The 12,314-nt window shown below is 43.7% G+C and overlaps 1 protein-coding gene across 3 annotated transcripts in view; it reads left to right on the plus strand.

The window, feature by feature from the left end:
• LOC126212840 (serine/threonine-protein phosphatase 6 regulatory ankyrin repeat subunit A-like) overlaps nucleotides 1-12,314 on the plus strand; it is a 113,260-nt gene that overhangs the window by 69,409 nt on the left and 31,537 nt on the right. For all 3 annotated transcript variants that reach the window (XM_049940256.1, XM_049940258.1, XM_049940257.1), the window contains one exon: nucleotides 8,558-9,134. In XM_049940256.1, coding sequence (XP_049796213.1) covers nucleotides 8,558-9,134 — 577 coding nt within the window. The remainder of the gene's footprint in view (nucleotides 1-8,557; nucleotides 9,135-12,314) is intronic.

The following is a 12,314-nucleotide window of genomic DNA, read 5'->3' on the forward strand; positions in this document are numbered from 1 at the left end:
ATGCAGTGATTCTGTATATGTATTCACCCCAGAAGTGCCGAGGAGTAAGCTGGTGTGAGTCATCAGCTTAAATACCCAAACACCACCTTTATTAACCCTTTAGCGAGAGGCAGAAGAGGGAGCCTTTTTCGTCCAGGCAACCCCTTTCCATTGTCTTAAGACTTGGCACACGGCTCACCTCCAGAAACAGGTGTTCCTCCTGCGGCAGTGCGTGTCTGCGGCCAATCACTGGCAATGAGGACAGTTGACGGTGATCAAGGACAGCGACAGGTCATACGTAAAGCACACCAGTGGCGAGACGCAATCAATACCTTCACCACGCGATAACAACGGCGAAGTCACTGATGACAGTGCCACTAAAGCAGAGTTATTAAACAGGTTTTCCGAAACTAATTCACCAAAGAAGACGAAAAAAATATTTCGGAATTCCGATAAAGAACAACTGCCTAGATGAGAAACATAGAAGTAGACATCCACGGTATAGCAAAGCAGATTAAATCACTTAATAAAGGCAAGGCCTCCGGTCCAGATTGTGTCCTGCTGAGGTTCCCTTCCGATTATGCTGATGCTGTAGCTCCATATTTAGGAATTAGGTACAACCGCCTGCTCACAGAAAGTTCCGTTCCTAAAGACTGGAAAGTTGCTCAAGTCTCACCAATACCCAAGAAGGAAAGTAGGGGTAATCAACTGAATTACAGGCCCACAGCGCTAACGTCGATTTACAGTGGGGTTTTGGAACATATACTGTGTTCGAAGATTATGAATTACCTCGAAGAAAACGTTTTATTGACACATAGACATCACGGATGCAAAACACATCGTTGTTGTGAAACACAACTACTCAAGAAGTAATGGGTGCTCTCGACAGGGGATGTCAAACTAATTCCAAATTTTTAGATTTCCAGAAGACTTCCGACACCGTTCCTCACATGCGTCTTCTAACCAAACTGCATGAATATTGAAAAGCGCCTCAGTTGTGTGACTGGCTTCGTGATTTCCTCTCAGTAAGATCACAGTCCGTAGTAATAGACGGAAGGTCATCGAGTAAAACAGAAGCAATATCCTTCGTTCCCCAAGAAAGTGTTATAGGCCATCTGTTGTTGCTGAGCGGGGTATCCGCGCCATCTAGGGCGTCTTGTCACGCTCCGTGTGACTCCCACCGTCGGAGGTTCGAGTCCTCCATCGGGCATGGGTCTGTGTGTCGCCCTTAACGTAAGTTAGTTTATGTTAGATTGAATAGCGAGTAAGCTTAGGGACGGATGACCTCAGAAGTTTGGTCCCATAAGACCTTACCACAAATTTCCAAATTTTTCCATCAGTTGTTCCTGAACAACATTAACGACATAGGAGACAATCTGAGTAGCCCTCTCAGATTGTTTGCAAATGATGCTGTTATTTACCGTCTTGTTAAGGCATAGATGACCAAAACGAACAGCAAAATGATTTAGATAAGATATCTGTATGGTGCGAAAAGTGGCAATTGAAGCTGAATAAAGAAAAGTGTGAAGTTATTCCCATGAGTGCTAAAAGAAATCCAAAGAAATTTTGATTACGCTATAAGTCACACTTAATATTAAGGCTGTATATCCAACTAAATACTTGGGGATTACAATTACAAATAACCTAAATTGGAACGATCACATAGATAATTTTTTGCTTAGAGCAAACCAAAGACTGCAGTTCATTGGCAGAACGCTTAAAAGCTGCAACAGCTTTACTAAAGGGACTGCTTACACCAGGCTTGTCTGTCCTATTCTGGAGTATTGCTGTGCGGTGTGGGATCCCCATCGGGAGGGACTGATGGACGACATAACAGTACTGCGCTCGTTTTTCATTCATAATTGACTCTTGTCTTCCAAAGCTGAAAAAAAAATTATTTGTCTAAGGTGAAAGACGTAAAAGCAATACACTGGCGTATGTTTACGATTATTTGGTTTATTAAGGAAAGGCAAGCCTACGTTTCTAGCATTTGTAGACTTAGAGAAAGCTTCTGACAATGTTGACTGGAATACTCACTTTCAAATTCTGAAGGCGACAGGGGTCAAACACAGCGAGTGAATGGCTATTTACAATTTGTGCAGAAACCAGATGGCAGTTATAACAGCCGAGGGGCATGAAAGGAAAACAGTGGTTTAGAATGGAGTGAGACATGGTTGTAGCCCATCCCCAACGTCATTCAGTCTATGTACTGAGCAAGCAGTAAAGAAAACAAAAGAAAAGTTCAGACTAGGAATTTAAATCCGAAGAAGAAATAAAAGCTTTGAGGTTTGCCAATGACATTGGAATTCCCTCAGAGAGAGCATAGGACCTGGAAGAGCAGTCGAATGGAACGGACAGTGTCTTCAAAGGAGGATAAAAGATGAACTTAAACAAAAGCGAAACGACGATAATGGGAATTGGAATTAAATCAGGTGAGACTGAGGGGTTTAGATTAGCAAACGAGGCACTTAAAGTAGTAGTTGACTTTTGCTATTTGGGGAGCAAATTAATTGGTGATGGTGGAAGTAGAGAGGATGTAAAATTTAGACTGGCAATGGCAAGGAAAGCGTTTCAAAAGAAGAGAAATTTGTTAACATCGAGTATAGTTTTAAATGTCAGGAAGTCGTTTCTGAAAGAATTTTTGTGGAGTGTAGCTGTGTATGGATGTGAAACATGGACGATAAATAGTTTATACAAGAAGAGAATAGATTCTTTCGAAATGTGGTGCTACAGAAGGATGCTGAAGATTAAATGGGTATACCACGTAACTAATCTGGAGGTGCTGAATAGAATTGGGGAGAAGAGAAATTTGTGGCACAAATTGATTATAAGAAGGGATCTGTTCGTCTGCCTTTTTTTGAGGCATCAAGGTATCACCAGTTCGGTACTGGAGAGCAGCGTGGAGGGAGACCAAGATATGAATACATTAGGTAGACAGCCGTAGGTACTTTGAGATGAAGGAGCTTACACAGGATAGAGCAGCATCAAACCAGTCTCTGAACTGAAGACCACAACAACAACAACAACATGTTTACGATAGAAATCAGGAAGGAAAGCTATTCATACAGGGTGACAATTCGAGATTGAAATTTTCACACTGCAGCGGTGTGTGCGCTGATATGAAACTTCCTGACATATTAAAAGGGTGTGCCGGACCGAGACAAGAACTAAATACCTTTGCCTTTTGCAGGCAAGTGCTCTACCATCTGAGCTACCCAAGCAGGACTCACGTCCCCTCCTCTGGGCTTCAGTTCTACCACTACCTCGTCTCCTACCTTCCAAACTTCACATTAGCTCTTCTGCGAATCTTGCAAGGCTAGCACTCCAAAAAAGAAAGGATATTGCGGTGACATAGCTTAGGCACAGCCTGGGGGAATGTTTGCAGACTGAAATTTTCACTCTGCAGCGGAGTGTACGCTGATACGAAATTTCCTGGCAGGAGTGCTAGTGAAGTCTGGATGGTAGGAGACGAGGTACTGGCAGAACTGAAGCCCAGAGGGCGGGACGTGAGTCGTGGTTGGGTAGCCCAGTCGACAGAGCAGTTTCCCGCGAAAGGCAAAGTTCCTGAGTTCGAGTCTTGATCCGGCACACAGTTTTAATCTGCCAGGAAGTTTGAGGGTGACAGTTATTGACCTACATGAAATGAAATCTTCACAGCTTCTGGACGGTTTGCTTTATGACGTTCAAATTGCACTGTTGGCTGCGGGCGATGATGGGAATTAGTTTGCGTATGCACGTGCGTCTTGTTGTTGTCGGCTATGTGCACGAGAAAACGTCACGGTACAGCGTACCTGAACATGTACCACTTGTGAAGGTCTACTACACGAGCAATAACAGCCCAAATGCGGCTCAAAGGAAGTGGTGTGATCGAGATCAAGATGAAGACAACCGGTCCGTGTGTGCTAAAAATCAAGAATATGATTCGCAAGTTTGAGAGAACGGGTAGCTTTCGTGCTGATAGTGTTCGCAATGTCGGTGGACCGAAACGGATGGAAACGCCTGAAAACATCAAGACGACAAGCGTTGTGTTTCAAACCAGCCCCAGGAAATCTATCAGACGAGCTGCACAACAGCTGGGAATCAACTGGGAGGCACTGCGACGTATAGTTGTTGAAGACATGCATCTTTTCCCATACAAAATTCAAACTCCTCAGCCATTAAGCTAGAAGGCCATGGAACAGCAGTTTTGTTTCGCCTACACTCTTGTCTCCAGAATTGACGAACAGGACTTTGATGTGAATATGGTTTCGTTTCGCGCCTAAGCCCACATCTATTTGGATGGGTTCGTCAATAAGCGAAATTGGCGCATTTGGTGGACTGAGACTGCGCATTCGGTGATCGAGAAGTCTCTTCACCCTCAACGGGTGACTGTGTGGTGTGCAGTCTCCAGTCACGGAATAATCAGTGCAATATTCTTTTCGTGACTACCGAACGGTACATAAAGGTTTTTGAAGATGATATCATCACGATTATCCAAAGTTACGATCATTTCGATAAGATGTGATTCATAGTGCTCAACCCCTTCGAAGCAGGGAAGTGTTTGATGTTCTGGAGGAGCATTCTGGGGACCGCATTCTGGCTCTGGTGTACCCAGGAGGCACTGGCATGGGCCTCTATTGGCCGCCATATTCTCCGGATCTGAATACATCGACTTCTTTCTGTGGGGCTGTATTAAGGTCAAGGTGTACAGCAATAGCCCAGAGACTGTTGCTGAGATGAAAACAGACATTCAGGAGGTCATCGCCAGCATCTATGTTCCGACACTTCAGCGGGTCACGCAGAATTTCGCTATTCATCTGCGCCACCTCATCGCCAATGACGGCAGGCATATCGAAGATGTCATAACCTTAATCCGAATATATGTAGTGACGTTTACATTTTGAATAAATTATAACATGCCGAACTTTGTAACTAATTAACATTTTTTTATTCTTCTTTATATACAGTCAGCCAGAAAAATGTATGCACACCATAAGGAACGAAAACTATTACTTAAGTGTTTATTTTACAATTCTCCGGCATCAGTAGCTGAGTGGTCAGCGTGACTTAATGTCAATCCCAAGGTCCCGGGTTCGATTCCCGGCTGGGTCGGAGATTTTCTCTGCTCAGGGACTGGCTGTTGTGTTGTCCTAATCATCATCATTTCATCCCCATCGACGGGCATGTCGCCGAAATGGCGTCAAATCGAAAGACCTGCACCAGGCAACGGTCTACCCGACGGGAGGCCTTAGCCACACGACATTTCATTTCATTTTACAATTAATAATTCATCACATATGTTGTCCAACTTTCAGCTTAGCATATGGTTACTTTAAGTGTTAAAATGTTTACAGTCGGCGGCTATACACATAGCAGAATGACGAGCGGTCATTAAATGTCTCTAAGCACTCTGGTACTTAACATCTGATGGCATTACTCCCTTAGACTTAGAACTACTTAAACCTAACTAACCTAAGGACATCCCACACATCCATGGCGGAGGGAGGATTCGAACCTGGGACTGTAGCATGTGCGCGATTCCGGACTGAAGCGCCTAGAACCGCTCGGCCACAGCTTCCGGCTCGTCGCAACTATGTCAGTCACTGTTAGAGTGTAGATCGCTGCACATGTCGCTGTAATCTCCTGGCGAAGTTCCTCCAGCGTGCGTGGCTTACATCGATAGACGTTATCTTTCACAGTTCCCCACAAGTAAAAGTCCGTAGGTGTTAGATCTGGCGACCGTGGAGGGAACTCAATGGGTCTTCTTCATCCAGTCCAATGCCCCAGCCGCGGGACTCGATGGGAATTAGAATGCCCATCGAACACACCATGTTGTTGTCGGCCACTTTTATTTGTATGGATTCGTTAGTAAGTGAAATTGGCACGGTTGGGGGCTGAGGGCCAGTATTTGGCGATCGAGATGTCACTTCACCCTCAATGGGAGACTGTGTGGTGTGCAATGTCCACTCATGGATTATCCAAATTCACCATGGAGGTGCACTTTTGGGACCATTCTGGTTCTGATGCACACAGAGGCCACTAGCATGGGCCTAGATTGTATTGACTTTCAGATAAAACAGCTATGCCCTGCATACCTGCTCTATTCTCCTGTATTACTACATGTAACACTTCTCCGCCTTCCTAAGTACCTGTTCGTTGAATAGATTAAAGATAATTGTTTGTACACCACCCTGCCGGACTCATTTGTGAACATGCGTGGAACTTGTGTAGAGTGCACTCCAATGGAAGTCTTCTCTTTTATTATACAGCTTCCACATAACATATCACTCTCTATGCATATTCCTACTCTCTCCTGTATCTCAAACTTTATTTGGCCATTTTACATCATGAGACGTTTCCTGTATACCTACCAAAACTATGTATTTACAATTTCAAATTAAGTTTAATGATATTACTCCTTCTTGGATTCTTCGTTTTTTTCCGAATCCAAACTGACTTTCTGATAATCGTGTGTCCACTGTTCGAAGACAGTGGAAGCCTTTATTTGATAAGGCATTCACAAGTAAGCTACGACTTCGGTAATTTTCGTATTTTAAGACATTCCTCCTTTAAGGACAAATATCGTATAATGTTTTTCTTGAATCTGAGGGCAAATTCCCGTTTCTATATGTTACGCTAGGGAGTATTTAACAGATTTCTAATTCCAATTCTTCCACGTTCGACAAATTCAGCTATAATGTTGTCTTTCCCAGGGCTTTCTTGTTTCTCGGATTTTCAGAGCTAGCTGATAGAAAATAAGTGCAATAAATAGTAGTAATTTAAAATGTCAATTAAAGGATCGACCAGATCATCTAACGTAGTAACCGGAACTGTGACTATTTTCAACGCTAATAACAGCTTGTAATGAAGAACTCACACGAACAAAGGTCAGTTATCAGCACCATCTGCAACAATTTGGTAGGGTGTCATAAATTATCAAATGACGGAAAAAATGTGTGTTGAAAATATGGCATATTCTCTATGACTGGCTCTGACATATCCCCCTACAGTAATGGCTTTATCCCAGAGTGCAAACAGACACTAGCTAGAGCTCCACCTACCCCACTCCACCCCCCTACCCTCCCAAACACACACACTAAGTAATCGTCTTTAGCAATTAACTAAACTCCACTAAGAAGAATATTTCCTTTGAAAATTTTTATTTTGAAGGTGATGAAAGGTAAATGATACTTAGCTTTTGTAGACGTTTTATTAAACCTCAGACTAATGTGTCAATTATACAATTGGTACTTCTTATTTGTAATGATGTAGCCGTTCTCATTGTGTCTAAGACTACTCAAAAATGGAAGTTAGCTAACTGTCTGCAGTGAAGTTATGCAGTTGTTAAAAAACTTGTTTCCTCTACACCACTTCTCTCTCTATTGACACTTGTGTCACTGTCACCCTGCACCTTTACTTAAAATCAGTCAAGTGCAAATTCGTGCACTCTACTTACTGTTTCTGTATCACTTGATTGCTGGACTCCTTACTTCTGCAGTGTCAGAAACCGAACGATTTTAACTTGCCAACGCTTTGAGTCTGACTAAGTGCCACAAATAATAATAAAAATAAAGTACTGTACACATCTTACACTACAATAGTAGCCACTACATAGTAAGTGTTGAGTTGAAGTTTAATATTTTCATTTATTATTATGGAGTGAGTGATGACGAAATTTCTGGTAATTTGCTACAAATTTTTATGTGTTCTATATGTCTCGATTTCTCCATCATGGTACAAAGTGCAAACTATTGTGTGCAGCAGGAGGATTATGTATGGAAGATGAAGTTCATATATTCGTTTGACAAGCTGTAGCATGCACCACATTGTATCATTCATTACTTCTATAATTTAAAAATAAAAATTAACTAAACTTAACTTATGTAATAACTATTACATTGTTGTGAAATAGTAATGATAAACATGATCTTTTAGGTATAATTTAGTATTGTGAGCGAAACACAGTTGGACACAGTTGTTTGTACCCCATACAAAATTTAATTTTATCCACTGGGGGAGGGGGGGGGGGCGATGGGGCCGTTATGCCACTACCCTACAAAATATTGGGTGTTGTCATGTTGGAATTTGTGAGAAGTTGCCATCAAGCTATGACCGCCACCTCTATATAATGTTTCTAGAAAGTCATTCGAGACTGTGACAGCAGTTAGTTGATCCCCTGTATCAGTTCCTGGAGAGAAACATGCTGGGCTAGCGGTTAAGGGCAGAGGGATACAGATTTCAGACATAAAATATCATTGTTTTCTTAAATAAGTGCAGAAATTGGGACTGTGTGTTGAATAAAATAATGTCTTAGTTGTGTTATAGATCTCCATTTTGATACTTTGAGCAAGTAATTGTACAAAGAGACAAACGATAGCCTGTATTCCTCCCGTGGCAGTTTTTACAAGCAAATAGAGAAGTTTTAAGAGGAGATGTAATATATTTGCAAAAGTATTATTTCCTTCATCTACACACTTTAATCTATGTTGTGTGTGAATTTTATACTGATGGCAGCTTTATAAATTCCTTTAAATTGATAAAATGATTAACTCTGCACTGGCAGCCACTCCCACCTTTCCCTTGGGAAACTGTGTTCCAGAATCCCTCACAGTGGGACTCGTTCAGGAGGCTGACGAGGCCACGGCCGTGGATCTGGGTGCCCTGCTGGACGCCGGGGACGCCGCTGTGGTGACTCTGCTGGCCGGGGACACGCAGCTTGTGGCTCACAGGGCTGTCTTGGCCGCCAGGAGTCCCGTGTTTGCGGACATGTTCCGTCGCGTCACTGTAGAGGGCAGCAGCAGCCAGCTCGTACTCTCGGACACAGAGGGTCCTGTGCTGCGCCAGGTGCTGGCATACCTCTACACCCTGCAGGTGCCCCAGCTGCCCAGCATGGCCCCAAAGCTGCTGGTCGCCGCCGACGTATACGGCCTGTCGGTACTGAAAGCGCACTGTGAGCAACAGGTGGTCTCCCAGCTGTCTGTCGAGACTGCGGCAGCTGCAGGTGTTATTGCGATTAGGCATTCCGCCAACAGGCTGAAGCTGGCCGCCGTCGCCTTCATAAAGGCCCACTTGCTCCGTGTGATGGCGACGCAGGGCTGGGCCGAGGCTGTAGTTAATGACCCACAAACCGTTGTGGAGTTGACTCACCTGATTGCAGAGACACCGACAGACACCAGGTAAGCATGAGACAAGCTGCTCAACTATGTTACACAGCTCTAAGTGTGCATACTGACAAGCCTTCAATGTCCACCACAAAGTTTAATTAGATGTGCATGCGCAGTAAAATACACTACTACTGATATCCATTTTCTTGTATACACTATGTGATCAAATGTATCCAGACACCTGGCTGAATATGACTTAGAAATGCAATGAAGCCCTCCATCGGTAATGCTGGAATTTAGTGTGGTGCTGGTCAACCCTTAGCCTTGACCTCAGCTTCTACTCTCGCAGCCACAAGTTCAATCAGGTGCTGGATGATTTGTTGGGGAATGGCAGCTCATTCTACAAGGAGTGTTGCACTGAAGAGAGGTATCGATGTTGGTCGGTGAGACCTGGCACGAAGCTGGCGTTCGAATATATCCCAGATGTGTTCTGTAGCGTTCAGGTCAGGACTCTGTGCGGGCCAGTCCTTCACAAAGACGTTACTGTCATGCAACCACTCGGCCACAGCCCATGCATTATGAACAGGTGCTCTTTCATGTTGAAAGATGAATCGCCATCCCCGAAGTGCTCTTGAACAGTTCGAAACAAGAAGGCGCTTAAAACATGAATGTAGGCCTGTGCTGTGATAGTTCCACGCAAAACAACAAGGGGTGCAAGCACCTTCCATGACAAATACGGCCATATCATAAAACCACCGCCTCCGAATTTTACTGTTGGCACTACACATGCTGGCAGAGAGCGTTCACAGGGCATTCGCCATACCCATACCTTGCCATCCGATTGGCAGATTGTGTACCATGATTAGTCACACCACACAACGTTTTTCCACTGTTCAGTCGTACAATGCTTACGTTTCTTACACCAGGCGAGGCGTCATTTGACATTTACCACTGCGATGTGTGGCTTAAGAGCAGCCGCTCGACCATGAAATCCTGGTTTTGTCACCTCCCGTCTAAATGTCATTGTACTTGTAGTGGATACCGATGCAGTTTCGATTTCCCATGTGATGTTCTGGATAGATGTGTGCCTATTACAGATTACGACCCTCTTCAACTGTCGGCAGTCTCTGTCATTCGACAGACGAGGTCGGCCTGTACGCTTTTGTGCTGTATGTGTCCCTTCACGTTTGCACTTCGCTATCACATCGGACCTACGCATGTTTAGGAGTGTGGAAATCTCGCGTACAGACGTATGACAAGTGAGACATCAATCACCTGACCACATTCGAAGTCCGTCAGTTCCGTGGAGCGCCCCATTCTGCTGAATCACGGTGTGTAATGTGCACTGAGGGCGCCAATATGGAGTACCTGGCAGTAGGTATCAGCACAATGCACCTAATATGAATAACGAATGTTTCTGGGGGTGTCCAGATACCTTTGGTCACATAATGTATGTCATACAAATACCGGCGTTGTCTGCATTAGATTGTCACACACTAACAGAATAGCTTGTCTAAATGCTCTCAAGGAACACGCATACTCGAAGTAAGCAAACATAAAGACATTGTACTTCGCAACTAAGCAGGTTGAATGCCACAAACAAGTGCCGATGTCGAACAGTTCAAATATGGTATCTCGTAAACGACGTGTACTTGGATCCTGCAACAAACACCACTGACATTCTGAACTACGCTACTTTTCGTTTGTTAATGTCAATAGGAGTTGGTCTATTTAGAAAAGTGTATCTTGGCACAACAAATACACTTCCTAGGTATTAGTACAATCTATGGATTGGCTAACAATGCGAGCTCCAATCCACTGTATGAAAACAGCAGATGAATAGCACTTTCAATACCCGCAATATTTCTGGAGGAAGCATTAGGTGGTTTACCCTATATATTGGCAAAATAGTAAAATTTCTTCCATACTGACTCTCTAACCTGGATCCTGGAAGTTGTTAAGGCCACTGCTCGCATAAAGTGAGAAATCCAGGTTCGGGTCACAGTCTGGCACAAATCTTCTAATGTCACCAGTAAATTGTAGAGTGAGAATCTCATCGTATTTTAAACTGCAAACACATTTCTTATGCTAAATACAGCTGTGAACTGCAGCAGGGTCTGTTCCATCAGACATGCATCCTTGTCTGAAGGACATGCCGTAGGAGGTTTTTAAACACAGGCACTGTAAGTAGAATTCATATGCCCAGGCAGAGGTCGTGGCAACAATAAGTAAGTTTCTTCCTGTGTGAGAGCTACAGTGATTGTTCTATAGCAAGACATGGAAACTCAAGGTGATATGTGGAGTTTTAGGTCGGTCACTGAAGCATCCTCGCATAGACGAAGTTGTTCGGCGATCATACTTGCACATTGGGAAATTCAGATTCCAGTCCAGGTCTGAGATCAAGCTTTTGACATCACCAGTAAACTGTACAGTTGGAGTGTCATCGTATTCACGATTGTGAATACATTTCTCGTACTTCATGCAGCTGTAGCTCACAGCAGTACCTGTTTCTTCAAACATGCATGGATGTCTGAAGGCCATTGCACAGTAGACCAATAAACACACACACTGGAAATAGAAATAGCACTTTCTGATGGCTCACAATGCTTTCGTTCAATTCTAATAACATTTTCAACAAATCTTTTGTTAGCAGATAAGTTAGCAATCATGCAATAGCCAATATTTCCATAGCTACGTGGATTATTTAGGTCTTATTTGCAGTCAACATTTCTATTGAAATGCATGTGTACAACAAGCTGTTATTTACGTTAGCTCCTGAAGTGTTTGAAGAAAAAGGAAAATTAGCTGGGGCCACTGCAGGTTCCGTTCTAGTGATGGACACAATGATGGACTGCTCAGATCACAGACAGACACCACAGTGACATGTGCTGTTGGCAGCTAGGGAAAGCCCGCTCTGTTCTCTGTGCTGTACATGCTACCCTAAACCTCTTCCTTCAAAGTACCCTCTGTTCTCGTTTGTTGTCTCCCCTGCTTCTGGGATTGAGATACCTATAAATGGCGTTATACTGTGTAAAGTGAAGGTGAAGAAGCGGAGCAAGTCTGTCGCTCCTTACCAGGACCAGGGAAACATCTACACTATGTGGTCAAAAGTATCCGGACTCCCCATAAAACATACGTTTTTCGTATTAGGTGCATTGCGCTACCACCTACTGTCAGGTACTCCATATCAGTGACCTCAGTAGTCATTAGACATCGTGAGAGAGCACAATGGGGCGCTTCGCGGAACTCATG

This window comes from Schistocerca nitens, chromosome 11 (genome assembly GCF_023898315.1).
Source record: "Schistocerca nitens isolate TAMUIC-IGC-003100 chromosome 11, iqSchNite1.1, whole genome shotgun sequence".
NCBI lineage: Eukaryota > Metazoa > Arthropoda > Insecta > Orthoptera > Acrididae > Schistocerca > Schistocerca nitens.